Source organism: Talaromyces rugulosus, chromosome II (assembly GCF_013368755.1).
Source record: "Talaromyces rugulosus chromosome II, complete sequence".
In the NCBI taxonomy this organism is placed as follows: domain Eukaryota; kingdom Fungi; phylum Ascomycota; class Eurotiomycetes; order Eurotiales; family Trichocomaceae; genus Talaromyces; species Talaromyces rugulosus.
The window spans coordinates 6,621,310-6,643,272 of NC_049562.1; the positions used below are offsets into that span (position 1 = coordinate 6,621,310).

At 45.4% G+C, this 21,963-nt stretch overlaps 8 protein-coding genes across 8 annotated transcripts; 5 read left to right on the top strand and 3 right to left on the bottom strand.

Moving 5' to 3' along the window:
• Positions 1 to 843: 843 nt before the first annotated feature.
• TRUGW13939_04782 (uncharacterized protein) lies at positions 844 to 1,245 on the bottom strand (the record flags this gene model as incomplete). The annotated part of the gene is made up of 1 exon (XM_035487949.1): positions 844 to 1,245. One exon carries the CDS (start codon positions 1,243 to 1,245, stop codon positions 844 to 846), a length of 402 nt encoding a protein of 133 aa, XP_035343842.1.
• A 2,095-nt stretch (positions 1,246 to 3,340) lies between these two features.
• Positions 3,341 to 4,402, top strand: TRUGW13939_04783 (uncharacterized protein; the record flags this gene model as incomplete). The annotated part of the gene is made up of 1 exon (XM_035487950.1): positions 3,341 to 4,402. One exon carries the CDS (start codon positions 3,341 to 3,343, stop codon positions 4,400 to 4,402), a length of 1,062 nt encoding a protein of 353 aa, XP_035343843.1.
• Positions 4,403 to 6,041: 1,639 nt separating this feature from the next.
• TRUGW13939_04784 (uncharacterized protein) lies at positions 6,042 to 7,088 on the bottom strand (the record flags this gene model as incomplete). The annotated part of the gene is made up of 1 exon (XM_035487951.1): positions 6,042 to 7,088. The coding sequence occupies one exon, from the start codon at positions 7,086 to 7,088 to the stop codon at positions 6,042 to 6,044; it is 1,047 nt and encodes a 348-aa protein (XP_035343844.1).
• Positions 7,089 to 7,602: 514 nt separating this feature from the next.
• Positions 7,603 to 9,066, top strand: TRUGW13939_04785 (uncharacterized protein; the record flags this gene model as incomplete). The annotated part of the gene is made up of 8 exons (XM_035487952.1): positions 7,603 to 7,643; positions 7,698 to 7,879; positions 7,939 to 8,051; positions 8,102 to 8,218; positions 8,284 to 8,356; positions 8,418 to 8,521; positions 8,578 to 8,855; positions 8,904 to 9,066. The coding sequence occupies 8 exons, from the start codon at positions 7,603 to 7,605 to the stop codon at positions 9,064 to 9,066; spliced, it is 1,071 nt and encodes a 356-aa protein (XP_035343845.1).
• A 1,069-nt stretch (positions 9,067 to 10,135) lies between these two features.
• On the top strand, positions 10,136 to 11,783 carry TRUGW13939_04786 (uncharacterized protein; the record flags this gene model as incomplete). Its single annotated transcript, XM_035487953.1, has 2 exons — positions 10,136 to 10,638; positions 10,703 to 11,783. 2 exons carry the CDS (start codon positions 10,136 to 10,138, stop codon positions 11,781 to 11,783), a joined length of 1,584 nt encoding a protein of 527 aa, XP_035343846.1.
• Positions 11,784 to 12,146: 363 nt separating this feature from the next.
• Positions 12,147 to 13,849, bottom strand: TRUGW13939_04787 (uncharacterized protein; the record flags this gene model as incomplete). The annotated part of the gene is made up of 2 exons (XM_035487954.1): positions 12,147 to 13,608; positions 13,671 to 13,849. The coding sequence occupies 2 exons, from the start codon at positions 13,847 to 13,849 to the stop codon at positions 12,147 to 12,149; spliced, it is 1,641 nt and encodes a 546-aa protein (XP_035343847.1).
• Positions 13,850 to 17,119: 3,270 nt separating this feature from the next.
• Positions 17,120 to 19,341, top strand: TRUGW13939_04788 (uncharacterized protein; the record flags this gene model as incomplete). Its single annotated transcript, XM_035487955.1, has 4 exons — positions 17,120 to 17,224; positions 17,286 to 17,487; positions 17,586 to 17,888; positions 17,945 to 19,341. The coding sequence occupies 4 exons, from the start codon at positions 17,120 to 17,122 to the stop codon at positions 19,339 to 19,341; spliced, it is 2,007 nt and encodes a 668-aa protein (XP_035343848.1).
• Positions 19,342 to 20,105: 764 nt separating this feature from the next.
• TRUGW13939_04789 (uncharacterized protein) lies at positions 20,106 to 21,023 on the top strand (the record flags this gene model as incomplete). The annotated part of the gene is made up of 1 exon (XM_035487956.1): positions 20,106 to 21,023. The coding sequence occupies one exon, from the start codon at positions 20,106 to 20,108 to the stop codon at positions 21,021 to 21,023; it is 918 nt and encodes a 305-aa protein (XP_035343849.1).
• Between the last annotated feature and the right edge of the window lie 940 nt (positions 21,024 to 21,963).

Consider the following 21,963-nt stretch of genomic DNA (forward strand, 5'->3'; position numbering starts at 1 on the left):
AGACTCCGGAGGCTCTCACATATCGGGATTCTAAATTTTACGGCTATCTAATAGTTCGTGTTGAAGGATAAAAGCAAATGATGTTCGAATCATAATAGGGGGGCCTCAACTTATTCAACCTGCGTACAATGCATGAAGTCTATCCTGTCTCAACAAATTGGAAACTTCCTCGAATTACGCTAGCAAGTCGCATTGCACACATACTAGGGAAGCCAGTAAAGAAAAAGCCAAGGTTGCTGCTGTGGCTCTCTGATAAAACATAGCAAGTAGAAATTAATTCATCGTTCATGACGTGGACAGAAATTTCATGCAAATTTATCATGGCCATGTTTCCGTCACATATTACTCGCACCCCTACAAGATCCTCACAACCAAGAAAGTTTCTAGCGTTGGAAAAGTAGATTATCGAGAAATAAACTACGGTTCGCTATTAGGACATGGACGTGCCAGCTGCAGCACATTCAGATAATCTTGGGACGATAATCAAGGATGCACTCTTCGATCCACACGCTTGCTTTATCTTCGCAAATTCGTATACTAGTTTGCGCTTGATTCGAAAATACTGACATAAAACGCCTTAAATGCCGGTTAATTGCGTGCCCGCTACTTTTAGAAAAATAGGACATGTAAAGTATTTGAAACCATTCAAGGTATGATTTCAATTTTCCCTAGAAACAAAACACACGAACCATCTAAAAATCAGTCCTATATATCCAGGTTTTGAATATAGCCTTTGAATTTAAACCTAGTACACATCCCTCTAATAGTACAAATCTTCTTTGTGAAAGCCAATTGGTATATCGATTTATGGGTTAGGACTGGCCCGTATCAAAGTGATCCCCTTTAGCAGCTGCATCCACACGAGTCACAGTTTCCAGCACCACAGTCGTCGTTGCTAGAGCAGTCTTCATCGCCGTTGCACACTTTCCAGTCTCCAAGTCCACCATTCAAGGCGGTCCAGCACCACTCGCCAGATCCGGACGCGCCGCAGGATTTGTAGCAGTATCCGTTCTTGCTGCAGCCCACGGGAGAACCATGCCAGCAGGTGCGCTTATCGAGGCTTTGCTTAATAGCACCTTCAGGGTGCTCCTTGCATGTGCGAATCGCGGTGGGGTCGACGCCCGCAGGCACGTCCAGTTCAGCGACGTTCATCACGCCGAGGTCACCGCAGAGAGCCTCAGCCTGGGAGGCGGCCGCAGCCATGGTAATAAGGCCGAAGGCAGTAATGGCATTGATAAACTTCATTTTGGCAAAAGGTCGAAAAGCGAAAGTTTTGATTTAAGTTGTAGAACTTGTTGATGTTATGTTGGTGTAAGTTGTAATGACTTGGGGGGTTGAATGATGAGGAGTGGTGATTGATGATTGATGTCCATGGCAGAGGCGAGTGCCTTTATTTATACTTTTATCTAAGGACGAGATAACACTACATGGGCTTTTAATTGGTGACATTTTCACTTGGCTAAAGGTAATAATCCCAACTGTGAGGCTTCTCAGCTACCTACACCTAGTCAGCCATCCTCAGCAAGCATCACGATTATAGATATGATCAGCAGGGGATTTTTCACTTGTAATCCCACAAACATAGAACATAGCGGTTAAACGCAACACAAAGGTTATTAATTTTAATTACAAGTAGAATACTGTAAGAATGATGACTTTTTAACCAACGCCGAGAAGCCTGGGATACGACTTTGACGCAAAGCTGAACAATCCATTAAGTTATAAAAAGCAAACAAACATATTCACTGGATTAATTCTTACTACGCCAGGAAATATATACTGAAGGTAAACTAACAGGTAGCGATTCAATGTTGTAACGTAAAGTAGAATCCTCACATTGAGGACTTTTTTGACCAACGACGGCCTGTATCTTGGCCTACGGGTTGAGGCGTACCAGTCGAGGATATGATTATGCGGTCTATTTTTCTATGAAGAGTAAACTAAAAGCCAAATGCAGGTATTAAGACGCTTGACATTATCACCTTGTGTCTGTAGTTGTCCAGCCATGTAGATGATCGAAATCGCCAATGTTTTCTCCCCTACACACTGTGTCGCTTCTACGTATTTTATCTTATTACATTGTATATGTTCGCTATTACCATTTTATTTAGTTTCAATACGCAAATATTAATCACTTGCTTGTTCTTTATGCTCTCCAATTACTAGCGTTTCGGGAAATGAAAAAATCGTTGGTTTAATTTATCTCAGTAATCCGCCCAGTAGTTTCCGATATTAAAATAATGTATTTTATTGACCTACAAGCTTTCCCATCCACCACTAGTTTTCTCTAAGGGGAAGTTGCTAAAAGGCACTAATATATATCGCTATTAATTGTTGATTACGATACTGTATGTAACACTTGACAGACAATGCCGTTACATTTAAAAATAGAAAGGCGGGCCAAAGTATGCGGGGAAGTACCGCCCCCCGACTCGCGCATCCCGAGCGGAACCAACGTTGGCAAGGCTGGCCCTTTAAGCCTCATAATCGTCACCATGCGGCACATTTTACCTAGTTAGCTATGCTTTAAATTGTCATAGGCCATCGCTGGTTAAAAGCGGAGATGAATCTTGCAATTTCGTCAAATAACGCCCTAGGGTGCATTTCAAGATGTCTCAAAACCCCAGCACCCTCCACCACGCAATAAGTTCCTTGTCGTATTTTTGTCCTTGGCAATCACTGTCAGGAAGTTTCACACGATAAGGGGCTGAACGGCAGGGGTAGGTAGACAATGAGTGACCAGAGACTGGGCAGGAGTTGGTAGCTCGGAAATACTGAATCTTCCAAGGCAGACACGAGTGAATAGGACTAGGGAGCTACCTCGAGTCCTTTCTGTTCTTGAACACGCTCAACTGTCAGAAAAGAACTACTTGGTTTCAAGACAACCAAATTTAGTTACCGACACTGGTTCCGAGCGTGGGGTGCAATGGCTAGTCGCAGCATCAATGCAGCTGACCACGGAGGTACTCTAGGATGGTGATGACCGGGAAATGGATCATCTAACACAAACTCAAAATGGAGCTAACTAGATACACCAATCCTTTCGAATTGGGTAAGAGCTCGGAATGAGCCGTTAGTAGCTAGTTAACTATCCGGAGTCTCCGACAAGGTCCGCGGAAATAAACATAGCGTAGCCTGGTTGAAAAACACACCGTTCACATTTATACATTTATAGAAGGAGGTCTAGGATTAGGATATGGGCTAGAAGCTTTTATACGGAATGTTTTCGCTTTAAAGATATTGTGATTCTTCGGACTTTTTTGTCTCCTTTGTTGATATCTTCGCTTTGTAACCCTGTCGAGCAGTGTTAGGGGATATTGTGGCAACAAGCGCAACCAAGATGGCAGCAACTATTAACGGTTACTGTGATTCCAAATTATCCTCTGTCTATACCTTGCTAGAGCATGTTATTGAATCGGAAGAGGAACTGGGCGCATCAATTGTGGTCAACATTAATGGGCAAAATGTGGTGGATATTTGGGAAGGCTACTTCGATGAGGCTCGCCAAAAACGATGGGAGAGAAATACGATCGTAAACGTATTTTCTACAACGAAAACGGTCACGGCTCTTGCTGCATTACTAATGATCGATTGTGGGATTGTTGGTGCCAACGCAAAAGTTTCAGATTACTGGCCGGAATACGCAGCTAATGGAAAAGAAAATACTTTGGTCCGTCAAATTCTCTGTCATACAGCGGGTGTTCCGAGCTGGGATCGGCCAATGACTATAGAAGATGTGTGTGACGTCGAGAAATCCACGGCAATACTTGCAGTAGAAGCACCATGGTGGACTCCCGGCATTTGTTTAGGTTATCACTCTTTCATGATGGGCCATCTCATTGCGGAAATCGTTCGTCGAAGAACAAGGAAGTCCCTCAAACAATTCGTGGCTGAGGATATTGCCGCTCCACTACAGGCAGACTTTCAGATCGGGGCGATAGAAGAAGACTGGCCTCGTGTGTCAGATGTAATACCGCCCCCAAACAAGCCGCAGGAAGATGCTTCGAACCTCGAACAACTCTCAATCAGTGATCGTGTAAAAATTAACCCGCCTTATCATCCTCGGTTTGTCAACACTAGGGCGTGGAGACTTGCAGAACTTGGGGGCGGAAATGGTAATGGTAATGCTCGATCTCTGGCTCGCATTATGTCCACTGTCTCACTAGGTGGCAAGGCTGAGGGCACGCAGATACTTTCACAACAGTCTATTGACGAGATTTATCAAGAACAAATTTCAGGCATAGATCTTGTCATTGGTAGGTCTCTGCGTTTTGGATTGGGGTTTGGTCTTACAGGCAAAGGTACATTCATCGACTGGATACCTGAGGGTCGTGTCTGTTTTTGGGGCGGATATGGTGGCACTTTCGTTATCATGGATGCAGACCGTTGCCTTACCATATAATATGTGCCGAACAAGCTGGGCGATGTTGGATTAGGCACAATGCGGACGAAGGCCAATGTGAGAGCTATTTACGATGCTCTTGGGGTGTTTTTATGATGTCCTTATGTAGCATTCTACCAAAATGAGATAATCGAAACGGTATAATTCTATTGGGATAAAGATGTTAAATTTTTACATTTACAGCATCATGTTCAAGACGCTCACCATCTTATATCTTAAATTCGGTACGTAATATTGGATTTCACCTGTTCTTCTCTACTTACATTCTGTAGACCTAACCACGACCCTCCATTTACGAGCCTGAGGGTCAGATCCTACGAACTGCAGACCGCTAAGCGACCCTGAATTTCAAAAATTTATGAAGTTTAGGTAGTGGTCGGCACGAATAACGGATATCTTTGTTTCATATCTCGATCTCTGAAACAGCGTGACAGGAGCTAGGAGCATGTACATATGTATATGTGAAACGGTTATCCTACCTGTATCTGACTTCGACATATACTATCACATTCTGTAGCAGATTATGCACCCGAATTTGCTTATACAAACAGTTGAGAATACTACATATAGCTACGCTTCCCAACTCAGTAGTAATGCCTTTTACACGATCATCTAAATAATATAATTTAGGAACTTTAGAAGTTATTTTAAAACAAGGAGGACATAAAGCCTTGAAACGAGATGAAACGGATAAACCTCTACCTTCTAACTGTGGCAGATATCATACTATCATAGCTATGTCTTACAAAGTCATAACTACGATTTCAATGACACCCCTATAATTTGTTAACTAAAACCACACTAAGCCAAAAGAAATCGACTCTACGTCATATATACCTCAACCGGCTTGATTACAGCAATATCAGCCACTCGAAAAGACGACCTCATGTCAGCTCATGCAGCAACGACGAGATTAGCTTTTCTCAGGTAAAGTTTGTTCTCAGAAAGAGTCTCCACCTCCACTTTAAGGGAAAAACGACTCGAAAAGCTGTACGTTCTCAGAAAGACAAGGAGGTCAGGCTTCTTTCACTCTTCAGTGCCGTCATCACTGGCGCTTCAAACAAATGCATAAACCATATTTCCCATAGTTATCATTAGACGAACTCCTAAAACCGCACTAGCACCTATCCACGAAATACCGCATACGCCAGACATAAATACCACCCCTTGCAATACTACAGGAGACTGATATAGTCCGAACGCGCAACATACGTGCGCCAGCCTTAAACCGGGGCCAAGCCATCTTCACTCTCATGTTACTCGTGCAATCGCGCAGTCAGTCTTCTCTCTATAATACCGTTTGAGCATTTATAGTGAGATAAAGTAACAGACGAGATGATATTAGATACGGTTTCATCTCTATATGATGGTACACAGACTTTAGTGTCTAATATTATTTATTAATATATTTATGTACATGTATGCTTTGGGCCTTTTTTACTGTATAATATTAGGGATACATATATTACCTGATGTTTAAAGTATCCTCAAGCTAACGACACATCCTATTGATTGTGTTTTCTTTAAATAAATACTATTTAATGTCTTTCTACGCTTAGAATTTCCTGGTAAGAAAGTAACCCTAACCCTGACATTAAATACACGATAGAAGTTATGCCTATTTACATCAATTGATATATTAGTTAGGCGTCTCCGCAACATTGTATACTAGTTTTTCCCCGCTAACCTTTCCTGCCTTTAGCTGCTCTATTCCATCCAAGACACCCTGCAAACCACCCTTTCCAAGCTTAACCGGGTGGACCGTGATCTTATTCTCCGCAAGCAGCGGCTCAGCAATAGCTAGAAATTCCTGCGCAAAGGCCTTATCCTCCGGTTTAGCTGGGAACGACAAAGGGCCAAGCTCGAAGGTTTCGCCGATACTCGTGTAGACAATGGTTTGGCTACTATTAACATTGGCGCGTTCAATAGCTACCGAAGGCCAGGAGTTGTACTCGCCTCCCTCCGTGGAGAGAGCATTGTCGCAGAACTCCATGCTCGCGTCATCCGAAATGCAGTCCAACACTAGTTTTAGATTGTTGTTGGTGGATTGTCGGATTTCCCTCGCAGCCCCCGGATCATTATAATCGAACACAGCGTCTGCGCCAAACCGGCGGACCAGGTCGAAGTTGTGCGGCGAGCAGGTCGTGAGCACCATATAGCCGGACAGTTTAGCAAATTGGATAGCTAGGGTACCGGTGGCAGTAGAGCCGGCGTAGATCAGGATTGGCACTGCGTTCTTGATTGGATTGGTTGGTAGATTCAGTCTCAGATTCTTATAAACCTGCCCCACGGTGTTGATGCCCGCTCCTAGGGTCGTGGCCTCTTGGAAACTCATGCCATCGGGGATTTTTATTTGCAAATCACCCTTGGCCACAATATACTCGGCGAAGGCACCGTCCTCAGGCTGCATGGGATTGGAGCCATGCACAAACCCGCAAACGCCGTCGCCCTTGGTGAATTTCTTTTTCACGTCTTTACCAACTGCTTCTACAACGCCTGAATAGTCGCATCCTACATGTACGCCCGACGGCGCAAGGAAGGTGATGAGCTTCCAATCGGAGGGGTTGACGGCCACGCTCACAGTCTTCACGAGGATGCAATCGTCCCTCAGAGTCGGCATTCGCCCATCGGAAACGAGACTACCAGTATGGGGCAGGGTGATGACGACAGCCTTTTGAGTAGTCATGGGGGCGATGGATGGTACAGACGACCAATACTATAATTGCCAAGTAAAATTGCCGGTATATAACAGAAAGGTGCAACGGGAATGGTTTTATACCGGGTACTGTTGATTTCAAATCTAATACCCTGATTTCAGATCCAAGATCTAGATGACAAATCTAATCAAGCACACGTGGCTCGGTGGTGTGCACGGCTTGCTGGTGAAATACGTTAGTTATTGTGGATTAATTAGACAGTTATCGATGACAAATTATGGTTGATTAGCTAACTATAAACATGCCTTCCGTCGGCTTAACAATCACCGAGGGTTTGAAATCACACTTGAGCACGTATCGCCCGGAGATTAATGACAACAATAGTGAGATGACAATGGTGAGAAGATTTATCTAACGTAAATGTATACTATTTTTGAAGAACGGTTTTACCTATATAAACCAAGTCCTCGCCTGGGTTTCGTCTGTCGAGGCGCTATTAGTGCACAGCCAATCCGATATACAGCTGGAAAGAAGTGAAGCATTATGTTGTCAAATATTCTGATTACCGGTGCGGGGGGATACGTGTGGGGTTCCCGTAGGTTGTGAAAGCTTGTTGCAGCTCGCTGACTATTATGTAGAGGGGGGTCTCTGATTGCCCATTTCCTGGCTAATACCAACGAGCTGATTCGAAGAGATCAAATCATTGCCGCGGTGCGGTCTCAGGAACAAGCTGATGCTCTATCTAAATTGGGAATTTCTGTGCTTCAGCTAGATCTTTCCAACGAGGATTCTGTAGTTAAGAGCGTACTGCAACACGACAGTATGAGGCCTTCAGGATTCTGGATGCTGATGTCTTTGTATTTGCTGACTGTTCCCTAGTTAGTATCGTTATTCACACTGCCAGCGCAATGGATCCGAGCATGGCGTTGCCTCTTATCACTGCACTGGGCAAGCAGAAGCAGGCGAATGGAAGAGAAGCATGTTTCATTCACGTGAGTTCTCTCTTAGTTTGTTCTTGTATTGGTAGTTGACGTGGAGATAGACTTCTGGTCTGGGCGCGTTTTACGAGAAGACCGGATGGCCGACGGGGTTGTTGAGAGATACGGATGATGTGTTTGATACAGAGAAGCGTTTAGCTGACTCTTTTCCTTTACGGAAGGTCATTTTATTAACCATACCCTACCTGCTCGGGCATTTCGTAGGTTTTTCTAACAACCTGCGCAGACTGATGTCGCAGTTATCGAGCATGCCGAAAAACGAGGGGTAAATAGTTTCATTGTGGTACCCTCAACCGTTTGTGAGTATTATTAAGGGGTGGTGACGTTTGAATTGCTGTGAAATCTGACGACGCTGGTTAGATGGCCAAGGTAGCGGCGAGTGGAACAAGCTGTCCGTGATCCTGCCGCTCTATATTCGGGCCAGCCTTTCGGCGAAAGCGGTGTACAAGTTCCCAGACTATTCGGTGCGATATGCCTTAAGTGGAGAGCTATGAGTTCGTTCGTTGACTTTTCTATGCAGAAGGTCTCTGGTGTGCACATTTCCGATTTGACTGGGCTTTACGGTTTGATTGTTGAGCGGGTCCTCCGTAGGGAGTCGTTACCAAGCGGCCGAGAAGGATATTACTTCGCGTTGGCTCACGATATTTTCTTGGGTGAAGTTGGCGATCATTTGGCCAGCGAGCTTCGGGATCGTGGCGTGACGACGAAGTCAGAGGCACGCAGATATTCGGATGAACAAGCTGCCGCGGCATCGATGGGGGTTCCCGTACAGTTTGTGCAGATGCTGTGGGATTCTGAGTATGTGTTGTCTCCATGTTGCTCGAATTAGGATCTGATTGAAATTAGTGCCAATATTGTTGCCGAAATTCCGCGAAGCATTGGATGGAAACCGGCGTGGGATAAGGCGCGGTTCTTGCGGCATATTGGAGATGAGGTTCAGGCTGTATTGACTCTTGGAAGGCCGAGAAGCAGTCTTGTTGACTCACTATTGGCGCCGCCGAGGACCTAGCCGGTGAGCGACGTGTGTCTTACTGTTGAGGTATTCTGATGTATCAGCCGTCTAGGTTTAATATGTCATTACCCTTGTTGCTTTTTACGTCCTTCTGTTTTCATGTGTTTCTGGCGCTGGGAGTTTGCTTGGGTAACTGCTGCAGATTCGCTAGGTAAATTGGAAGTGATCTAGTCTAGGAAAGGCGGATGTAGTTCAAGACAATACCCTCGATCAAACATTTGAAGTCGGAGGCTTATCCAATATTTCATAAACAGTACTCAAACTCTTAGTTGATATATTTACATTAAAGATTGCTTCTCGGTTCCTGTTTTGATTGCATCATCTCGCTACTCTTTTTCTTAAGTCTCTACCATTTCGCTGGCATAATAATACAATAACTCTTACTTCAGATTATTTAATCTAACATCCGCCATTGGGCCTGCAATTGCTTGAATGAATTCTGATAAGACAATATTGGCAAGGTTTATAAATGACGGAGCTTTGAGCAGCTATTGATAGAAGTATATACCTGGTCTCTTGTACAATTTTGAATCGACAGACAATGGCCAACGGAACCTTACTCTATCCGTCATCGATATTGAAATATACAAGTCTTATTATAAGGTCAATTGGTGGTTATCATTCCTCACAATTATTATCACCACCACAACATCAATTGATAACATATAAACACACATTGAATCGACACGCATTCAATATTTGACGAGCGAGATTGGCCCACGCTCCGGCGACAAGTCCTTGATCGGTGCTGTAGCCCACCACAAGGACTGGAGGGTGATTGCCGCGACTGGATCGTCACAGGCAACCCATCCGTGGAAGCTCTTGGGATCAAGCACCAACGAGCCATTTTCGCCCAGGAAAAGCTGGGTATCGTGTCGGGTCTAGTGAGACCCAAGTGAGGTTTGAAGGCCCTACAATTACGTAATGTCCCGTAGAGGGGGCTGTGTATAAACATTGTTTATTTTTTGCTCGCTAAACATTCCATCACTTTCTTCATCCATCAATTGATAGACTCATAATTTTGAAATCTTGAAATCTTGAAATTTCCTGATTATTTTAGTTCAAGATGTTTTCGATACAGAGGCGCCGGTTGGGTCTAACATTTTTCAAGACAACTTCGTTCTTGTCGGGAATTCCCCGTCGCCTGTTTGCGAACAGCATTAAAAACAAGAAACCCATCACCTGCGTCCTTAGTCCTACCTGCCGATACGCATTTGTTGCCAGTGCGGCTTTCAGTGGCGGGATACTAGCATCTTATCTCTTCTATCAACAATCTCCATCCACAACAACGGAAGCTGTTAAAAAGCCCGTGGATATACAACCTGTCAATGTGAATTCTTTGCGGGACACTAAAGCGGCTTGTCATGTACCTTCGTTATCTATAGAGCAATCTAACGAGCGACTACGGGCCAACGAAGCGGAATATGTCATAAAACATCTGGGAGATTGTCATTATCACCGAAATACTTTGCCTAGCAACTCAGTGACGGAAGATGCACATGAAGAGGCTGTCGTGAAATTGTCTAGTGGCCATTTTTTAGGCCTTTGGGGGATATATGATGGTCATATGTAGGCTTCCATCGAGATGAATGCTATATTTATATCTTGTCTGACCGCACAAATGAGTTAACAGGGGATCTGCGATGTCCACCGCCCTGTCCAAAACGTTAACGAGTGCCGTCGCCATTGAATTAGACAAAGTCCTCTCACCAGGTGTTAATTTTTCAGTTGACACAGTCATGCGTACCATCAAGCATACCTTTCTCAAGGTCGACGACTACTTTGTCTGGCAGCGTCACGAGGAATTGCTCCAGCATACACCTCCAGATTCAAGTATTACACGAGATCCCCTGTCCTTGCCAGCTACAAATCTTCTCCAGGAAGCCCTTGCAGGATCATGTGCTCTACTTTCAATCTACGATTATCAGTCTCGTCTCTTTTATGTAGCAGTAGCCGGTGATTCTCGAGCAGTTCTCGGACGTCGCAGTAGCAAAAATACCTGGACTGCCAAAGCGCTTTCTCGGGATCAATTTAGCTTTAATCCTGATGAAAAGGCCCGAATCCAGTCCCAACATCCTGGAGAGTTAGACGTACTAAAAAAGGGACGTCTCCTAGGACTTCTAGAGCCCACTCGAGCATTTGGTGGTATGTACTTCAAATGGACGGATGAAATGCAGAGTATGATTCGGACGAAGTATTTGAATGATCATAACCAGGCAAGGCAGACAGTTCCAAACACGACTCCACCGTATCTCACCGCCGAACCTGTCGTTACAGCCACATCCATTCGGCCTGAGAAAGATGATTTTATCGTTATGGCCTCGGATGGATTGTGGGAGTTGTTGAGCAATGAAGAGGTCGTCGGGCTGGTCGGACAGTGGATAGACGGGCAAAAAGATAAATGTGACGTAGGAGGCAAGGGTATTGTCATCACAGCCTCTACCAGTGATTCGACTGAGCAAAAAGGACCTGATTCAAACCGTCTGGGGGATTTCAGTCCAAGTGAAAGGTTCACCTGCGAAGATAGCAACGCAGCCACACATTTACTTCGAAATGCCTTGGGTGGGAAGTTACACCAGGGTCAAATGTTTCGTGCTATGTTGACGCTCTCATCCCCATTAAGCAGAGCCTATCGGGATGATCTCACCGTCATGGTTCTTCTTTTTGGCGAAATGCCGAGCGATGGAGGATCTATTACAAGTAGTTCAGCTTGATAGTAGACCTCATATAACTGTGTATGCAACGTCTTAGGTCCAGCTGACCATTGAATTCCCCAGTTGTACTAGTGTCGATAACAAGTAGCTCTTCAGAGAGTCTGCCATGATTTTTAACTATTATTCACCAGCTATTTTGGTAAACGTTTTCTCTATCTAGTTAGTTAAAAGGCTTCTAGTAATAGATATAAAAAATCTATAATAAGCTGTATAATCTTATCTAATTGGATTTAGAGTCTGAATATTTACTATAGCAGTGACTGTCACTGCCTAGTGACCTACTGTTAGGATTGGCTTGTCGCCTAGAGAGTGACGGTATCTTGTAGGATCTTCTGAATATAAATACATGTATTTACAGCAACTTCAATGCATATGGTGATCTGTCAAAACTCCCTGCTCAGCACAAGCCTTCCGACACTCTTCCAAAATCCTCGCTTGCTTAGCGATCTCCCCCAGTCGACCTATGACTTCCTTATTCCCATCGTAGAATGTAAAAATAGCGTATGGAATCTGCGCATCCTTGCAAAACTCCTTGACAAACTGCTGCGTTTTGCGTAGGTTGTGACGAGGAATGCGCGGGTATAAGTGATGAATTGCCTGAAATTGGAGACCACCATGGAAAAAGTCAACCCAGACAGGGCAGTCTACGTCCATTGTCGTTCGTAACATTTTTTGTGGGAAGCATTCATTCGGTCCGAGATCAGCAGTGGACATGGCGTAGTGGGAAAGGGTGATTTGGACATGAAGGGGTGAAGTAACGATATGAGAGATGAGGACAAATAATGTACGACTCCACCAGTCAGGAATACTAAGATAGCAGACGCCATAGCCGAACCATGTCCAAAAGAATACTTGGCCGGCCAATTCAAACCACCGGTGCCACCAGCCAGCCCCATGCCTGGGACCGCGGCCAACATAAATATGTTCCCAGCTAAGGAAGTAAAGGTTGAAGCGACCAAACAGTAGAATCGGGTAGTACATGTAGTGCTGATATTTGACTGTAAATCTGGCGACGGCATCGTACTCCATGACTCGATCATAGTATGTACTCCGAAGGCTTTGAAAAAAGCGGTGCGACAAAGCAAAAAATGGCATCAGTTCAATATCAGGGTCGTGTTCTGGAGCGTTGGTAACAATGTGATGGACATTATGGCTACGCTTCCACCAGCCCAAACTAAGGCCTCCCAGATAGTCTGCAATGATCATGCCAATCACCGTGTCAGTTTGGAAGTCGTGTGTAATACCCATATGACCGGCATCATGGGCAGTAAAGACAAGTTGATGCCAAAAGCAGCCGAGGAAGAGGCCTGCCAAGCAGAAGTATGACCGATTCAAAAAGAATAGGAAGAGGCCGAAAAGAACAGAGTATCGAAATGCCTCGATTGCATATGCAAAGTAGTTGCAATTGTATAGTCCCGCAGCACGAATGCGCTCATTGAGGGCACGGTATTTCCGGATGATATTGTCTTGATGTTTTGCATCAAGAGGAGGATATCTGGACTGGTCGAGAACAATCTCCTCCTGAGTTCGGGCATCGATAACAACCGTTCGCGGTTTGGTTTCTACCATAAAGGGACTAGCGCTGATACTTGAGGAAATTGTAGATACTGATCTCCTCCGTTTCAAGCCAAATATATCTTCATCGGATTCAAAAATGGGAGATGGCGGAGGTGAACTCTCCTCGCTGGATAGCTCAAAATCCTCATCTCCACTGTACGGACGGAAGTGACCACCCTGGATGGGAGGGATGAAGTTCATCCAGCGTTCCTCGATGCGGCCTATGTGGAATGCATTCATACGCTGGCGTGCTTCGTGTGAATGAAGTCTTTCGACCGTGTTAGTAATCGTCGGGTTTTTAGAACTACACAGGAGAGGAAATGGACTTACGCATTCACTTCATCTGTTGCATCTTTTCCCACCATATGTTTGATAGCCGTATCCCCTCCAGGATGGAACTTGATCCAGGCATCAAGCCTTAACACATTGCGATCGAGAATGATAATATGTTGGTTATCAGCAATCATGCCTTCGATCTTTCTCCTTGACAAGACATTGTCTCTAGCCATGGGATGGGTGGGCATATTTCTTCACTGAAAAGCCGAGAATATGCAAAACGTGTACGTATGCGAAGAACTTCGGGAAATGTAGAACGACAAGGAATTGAGATAGAATGATATATTTTGGGCATTCTGGGCACGCGTCAACGGGAGCAGATCTATTCTGCTACCTAGAATTAGTGTAATCTATCCTTTTCATTTCATTGCAGGGACGAGAGTTCAGTGGGTAAAATGCACTGTCATAGGCTCAAACTGCACAGCCTCCAGAAATCCAGTGGCGAGAGACTAGTGTGGAGCAAGATGAATGGGGCGTTGCTACGAAATACGCGCGTATCCCAAACCTCGTAAAGGTAGTACCACCGTGATAGAAATATGAAAAGCTAATAATACGTAATAATGATTAGTTATAATATCGTGGAGAACGCAAAGCCACCTATGGGATTTACCAATTTTAAAATGTCCGCTGTGACTATTCGCCCACTCCAATCAGAGGGCATGCTCCGTACCTGAGCAAAATATCTTTCTCTGATTGGCTGGATCAGTACCGTAAAGTGAGACTTCTATTTGTGGAACTGGATATTCTCTCCTAAACAGACCATTAGTAGGTGGGATAATTCTTGTCTGCTCCGGGAAAACTTTGTGCAATACTCTGAGCATTCAAGTTGACCTTTCAATTACATAATAATCTACTCTGTGCTGGTAAAAGGTTCTGATTTATTTTTGATAGGGGTTTCAGGAGCACAAAGTTTAAGCTTATTTTAGTGGCGGTCTTGGCAATATAAATTCTTTGGCACTGAAAAACCTTGACACGTGGCCATAAAACCCTACAAAGTTCAGTCATGTCCCTCCATCGCAATTAATCCACCAATACATAGCCAGACGACAAAAATCTATGTTGGATCGTGTACTCCGTACCATCTAGGCGTACCACCCATAAAATAATAGGGCGCAATAATTCCACCGCCCCAATTCCACCGCCCCTTTCATGTGAAGTCTCTGGGGCAATTTGCGTCGACTATACGAAGTTCTCCGTGTGACGGTCTACGTGTAGGCAGTGAATACCTGAGCGGTCAGGCCGCGGTCATCTAACTGCGCCTGTTGCATACGAATAAGACGTGAGAAACCCTATGTAACATAATTTCCCCCTGATATCTGGAAAGCTTGTGTTGTGTATAAAATATATAGCTAAATAAAACCATTTTAAGATGTGTATTATTATTATTCAATCGTATTTAATGTCGATAGTCAGCCTTAGGCAATAATAGACAGCAGTTCATATGGGTAAGGCCGGCTTATAGGGGCTATAGGCCTGTGCCCCTACCCCAATTGGAACCTGGCGTTCACTGTAACATTGAACTGGCGCTTCAATGATTCCTTGCCCCAAGTTACTTATATGCGCAGGACGATTTGGGGGCATACGGCGTTGCCTACGGTAGCCGGCCGCCCACCCCCGCTATACTCCCCCCTCACGCTCCCCGTCGCCCAGGGGCTCAATGCCCCAATTATCGATCCTGCCGGCCTATTTTTCATGCCTGTTTGCCGCCCCTTCAACTAATAATTCCTATAAACCCCAGGGGTGTTTTAGTGGTCTTTCGGTCCTGGAATAGGCAAAGAAGATGTGTATCAGCAGTAAAGAAAAAGAATACTACCCTGCCCCTCTATGGGCTTGGCAGATAAGGACATAGGGTAAATGGCACCTCTTAATCGTGAATGTTAGCCCAGCCTCCTACAATAATACATACTATTGACGCGGAGACTCGTCCATTATGAATGTGGCAGGTGGATCGTATTTTGTCTTGAAACCGCCCAACATTGTCTACCCAAACGCGCCAGCCCGTCCGGCGCATCGTTGGAGATGTAATTGGGGGAATCGGCGATGAACGGGCCGAGTTCGATCTAGTTGTCCCAGTTGAATACATCATTGTCTTACATAGCGTTCGTCGTCCTCTTTTTTGGTGTAGGCGGGCGAGAAGAGTGTCTGGTGGGCCGGGATGTGATGGGGACAGCTAGTGTCGTTCACGGTCTTAGGTGCGTGTCCGTTCGGCCCTAGATGCATATACCAGATACCCCAGATAGTAGTAGAGACGATATCGTCGTTTTTATTCAAGTGGGCAATGTGTTTGTCAAAGGGGTGGGATGCGTTAACAAGATACTGCGAGGTCAACTTAGTAGTCTGCGAGATGTAGAAGCCTCGGCGATAACTATATAGGAATAAGCTATTAGAGATTTAGTAAGATCGGATAAGCTAATTAAAAGACTCAACCACTGGCCAAAATAATACAATATAGCAGTAAATCGAATGTCTTATTATATCACATTATGATAGGGTTAGAAAAATTTAAAAGCTGTACAATAATAGTAATAATAATAAGACAGTCAATAATATTCCTAATTAAATCAACCAAGTTAGCCAGCAAAAGTTTATAGCTATAATATACAACTAAAAACAGATCCTGATTTCCCTGGAAGAATTTGACTACGTTTACGTGCGCAATGGCAGATGATGAGGGACTGATCACGTACTCTTAGTCTTGTAATAAATCATATTTCTGACAGGAATTTGCTAATAACGTGCTAACGCAAACGGCTAAACGTTTATAATTACGGATTTGATAGACAAAAATTTAGGACTGTTTACTAGACATATATTAAGGGAACCTCTTTTGGTAAAGAGGTAAAAAGTTTGAAGGATTCTTAAAACTCTCAATTATCCTCAGTCGGTCGGTTGGTTATGTTGACGCACCTGGCTGATATACCGGAGATTTGACCGCCCAAGGGACCTTTGGTCTTTTGGTGTAGCGGCCAAGCGTTAATATTGAAGTGATTTTTCATGTTTTTACCCGTAGTTTGCTCTCAATATTTTCATAAAAACGCGCCTATCTTCTATGTTTCTAACGGGTATCTACCGTACTAGCGTAGGCATGCGCTTTATCTTGCAGTTTCCACTTCTTGTTTTCAATAATTTATCTACAGCCAATGAGATCTATCGTTAGAATTCCATTGATAGTTGACTGATAATCTCGAATGTGGGTTTTCCTAACGGAGTTAGTAGAATTACAATCTCCAGCTGGTGAGATAAGAGTTGGCCGATCGCTATCAACTTATCTCGTGCTAAACATTGATATCTTGATGAATTTCCATCACATAAACCTAAATAATGTAGATCGGGGTTTGATTGATGTAGGTGCTTATTATATAATGAAGTCGATGTAGAAACTGTATTCAATCCAGGTTTAGTTCTTAGATTTTCACTCTGAACGCAAGCCTCATCAATTCAATATGGCAGAGATCGCACCTGTGCTTCCGCAGGGGGCAGGATACGGGGTGGTGGTGGGAATTGGATTCTTTTTCGCCTTGCTCATGTCCTTCATTTCCTATATTCAGGTTTGTGCGAATTATTCCAATTACTCTTTTTTGGTATAGGCTTATGGCTAACTCCGTCCAGAACCGATACACCCAATACTCAACCAAAACAAGTGAGGAGTTTAACACTGCTAGCAGAAGTGTCAAACCCGGATTGATTGCAAGCGGAGTTGTTTCTGCTTGGACATGGGCTGCTACTCTCCTTCAGAGTAGCACGGTAGCTTATGAGTATGGGATAGCCGGCCCATTCTGGGTAAGATTTTCTACCCCGGTCACCAAAGCTTGTAAGAGACTAGTGTACTGACCTGTGATAGTGTTAGTAGAGGCCTACTTTTTTTTTATTGGTGTCAATTACACTTAAATAACTAACTATCCTCTGCAGATGCTGCAGGAGCCACCGTTCAGATCTTCATGTTTTCGGTGCTCGCCTGCAAGGTCAAACAGAATGCTCCCTATTGTCACACATTCTTGGAGATCATCTACCACCGCTATGGAACTGTCACACACCTTATCTTCGTGTTTTTCGCTCTGTTGACTAATATTTTGGTGGCGAGCCAGCTTCTTCTTGGAGGCAGTGCAGTGGTGACGGCGCTTACTGGTATCAACGTCTACGCGGCTGTTTTCTTGATTCCCTTAGGAGTGTGCGTCTATGTTGTTCTCGGTGGTCTGAGAGCTACATTCCTGTGTATGCCCTATTCATCCACCCCTTCGCTGGATAAAGCTGATATTCACGGTTGGTAGGTGACTATTCTCACACCGTGATCATGCTGATCATTATCCTTTACTTCATGTTCTCCGTCTACTCAACAAACGACCTTATCGGGTCCCCGTCGGCCATGTTTGACCTACTACAGACCGCAGCGATGAAACGACCAATCGATGGCAACCAGGATGGCTCGTACCTGACTATGAAGTCCAACTACGCTCTGATTTTCGGTGTCATCCAACTGTGCTCGGGATTGGGCACCGTATTCCTTGACCAGGGCTACTGGCAGCGAGCAATCGCTAGCCGTCCGACGACCGCCGTTCGAGCCTACATCATGGGAGGGCTGGCTTGGTTTGCCATTCCATTTGGATTTGCTACGACTCTAGGTCTCGCTGCTGTTGCCCTGACGGACAGTCCGACCTTCCCTACGTATCCCAACCCCATGACCTCGTCACAGGTGTCGGCAGGCCTGTCCGCACCCTTCGCAGCGGCAGCCCTGTTAGGCAAGGGTGGAGCGGTGGCCTTGCTTTTGACGCTTTTCATGGCCGTTACCTCGTCAGCATCGTCAGAACTCATTGCTGTATCTTCCATTCTCACCTTCGACATCTACAAAACCTATATCAAACCCTCAGCCACCCCAGAACAGCTAATCTTCGTGTCTCACGCCATGATCTGTATCTTTGGCCTCGTGATGGCCATGTTTGCCTGCATCTGGAACGCAATTGGCATCGACCTCGGCTGGCTGTTCCTGACTATGGGCCTCCTGATCGGCGGTGCCGTGTTCCCTGCCGCCTTCGCCGTCACCTGGAAAGGCCAGACACGTCTGGGTGCAATATCTGGCGCGATCGGCGGCCTATGCGCTGGCATCACAGCTTGGCTCGTCGAGGCTAAGGTCTACTACGGTGAACTTAGCATCGCTACTACGGGCGGCTCCTATCCGACCCTGGCGGGCAACATGGCCGCCGTGACGACTGGCCTGATTCTCTCCGTCGCCGTGTCCTATACTAAACCGGACGACTTCGACTGGTCCATCACGCGCGCTATCAACGCACCCGTATCCGCCCATTCGGTCATCGTCGTCGAGGCCGAGGCCAAGAACGCGGCCGACAAGTGCCATAACCTGCCCACCATCAAGACCGAGGAGATGGAGGACGCAGCCTTCATCGAGGATCCGAAGAAGCTGAAAAGCGCCTTCGTGGTAGCCATTCTCGCGTCCGTCGTTCTCTCCTTCATCATGGACTTCTTGATCCCTATCCCGATGTTCCTGTCACACTACGTCTTCTCACACAAGTTTTTCACTGCGTGGGTGGTTATCTCGTTTATTTGGGTTTTTGGTTCCTTGACTCTCTGTGGGCTCCTTCCTATCATCGAGACGAGGAGATTCTTCAAGCAGCTCTTTGTCGCAATCTTCCTTTCTGGAAAGAAGGGTTGATAAGAATGATGCATCCATAGAAAGCGATAGACTAATTGTACGGAAACACAATTGAGAAGTGGCGAGCGAAGCTGGTGACAAAGCGATAGATACCTGTATAGAGTATTATATGATTTATTTAGATACAATCGCAGGATTGAGGCAATATGCTTTCTTAGGATCTACGCCACGGTTCACGTACTTGTTGCCTGCATCTCCTTGTTTGCACAATCCCTGTTCTTCCTTGATTGTTCTATTCAACCACCTCTACCGCTAAGTCTAGTCGACGACGAATGAATATGAAATATTTTACTTGACACTAGTTACACCAGGGCGTGAATATTCCATAATATAGGAAATGAATTGACTTCTGTGAGGGCAATGTGCACCTACATAGTCTCATTTCGTAGATGACTATCAAATTATTGGCGAAGTTGTCGACTAGAACGGACAAGGGACCATGTTGTATTCTGTAACACACATCGGAATGCGGGCTATCAGTTTCGTGGCGGTATCTTATCTGCGGGGTTTGGCATTGGAGCTGCCTCCTTCGGTAATAGGTATAGTTGCCTCCTTAGCTTGAGTCCAGGAATGATAACATTGAATGGATGGATTGTTTTATCAGCAGTAGTGGTGGTGTGTCATTTAACTTAGTCATGTTATGTTAGTGGTAACCTAGTTACGGGCCTGAAAATTATATAATAAAATCAATCCTCCTGCAACATTGAATCAATATGAAACATTGATATACTCAAAAAAAGTCACTGGGAAGCCTTGCAGCAACGATGGCCTCCACTTCTACAGGAACAGATACCTCCGTTGAGGGGCTATCACCGATCGGCAACAACCCTTCCAATTCCTGGCTTTACAATCCAGCCACCGGCCTCATTGACCTGACACGCGAAGACTCCACCTCAGACCCAACAGCCCTTATCTTAAAAACCACCACGCACCCGATCTGCATCAACCCCGCCAAGACAGCCCTGATCATTATCGACATGCAAAACTTCTTCCTTTCCTCGGCCTTGGGCCGAGTCACTAGCAGCGCCGGCCTGGCCGCCGCCGACGCACTTCTTACCACTGGAATCCCCGCCGCGCGGGACGAGGGCATCCGTGTCGTCTGGGTGAACTGGGGCCTGACAGACGAGGAGGTGGATACAATGCCACCGTCAATGATGAAGGCGTTTGGAGCGTACGAGATGCCGGCCAGCAGCAGCTATGGCGAAGACACCTATAGCAACCTTCCGAAGAGGAAAAAGAAGGCACGAACCATATACAAGGGACTCGGGGTGGATTTGGGTCCCGTCGAGCTCGGTGACGGCACGACCGTTGAAGCAGGCCGCGTCCTGATGCGTGATACGTGGAACGCGGCGCTGTGTCCGCCTCTAGACGGCGAGTATCGGAAGGGGCTGCAGGATGTGTGGATCCACAAGAATCGCATGTCGGCGCTCTGGGGTCAGCACTCGGATCTCCAGGACTTTTTGGATAAAGAGGGCCTGACTACTCTGCTGTTTGCGGGAGTAAACACCGACCAGTGTGTGGGGGGCACGCTGGCTGATGCGTTTAGTAGAGGATTTGACTGTATTCTGTTGAAGGATGCGGTAGCGACGACCTCGCCGCAGTTTGCGACTGACTCGTGGGAGTGGAACTGTGCGAATACTTATGGGTTTGTTACTTCGTGTGGGGCTTTGCGGCGTGAATAAAATTGATGGCATCCCCTCCTTTTTTGTTGTTTTTCAATATTGTGAAAGGATGATGACTGAAAGAACTTTTCATTGTGAAGAACAATGATTGTCTTCTGATTACGATTTGATGCCTCTGGCTTTTGTGATGCCTTGGGGAGGACGGAAAACGGATATATCTTCTATATACAGAGTCATTTTCAAACATAAGACTCCTATTCTCCCTGTATCTAAAAGTCCATAATGAGCCGTGATGCTGGTGATGGAAAATAGCCTAATGAATGTACATTGATGATGGAAAAGCAAGAATAACTGTCGTTAGTGAACACTATGCACCATAGAATAGAGATATTTCCCAGGATGAACGTATATGAACACGGAAGGTATACGTTATCTTGTCTGGCCAACCCTGTCATTTCAGATCACCCAAGGTCTAACTTGGGTGAGAATCTAGTTATGGTATAGTATTAATGGTTCATTTGTCCAGGTGCAGTCTCCACCTGAATAAGGTGTTCTTTTAGCATCGTATCTAGAAGAAGAGAATAAAAAAGGAGGCAAAACAGCTATAGTCACTGTTAACTTAACATTACAGTAGACATTGATAGTCCATCCAGGTACAGATATGTACATGGAGCCACCCTGTAGTTGACGGTCGCCGGATACACATACTTTTCTAACTTTAACCCATGAATTCTATCGACCTAGATCAAACTTATAACGAGGGGTAGGTCTTAGATGACCCAATGAGACGACCGTCTTCGTGCTAGGCACCATTCTGACACTGAAGGGACTGAATTGACAATGACGGATGAAAAGAATGACTCAACTACACCAGCTGATGTTTCAGTGACCAAGGTCGGAGTCTCTGCATACCCAGAGGCGGCCGGTAGTGACGTCATCAACCTCACCGATGCCGATGAAGCTCTCGACTGACTTCCTTGAGAACCACCCGCGTCGAGAA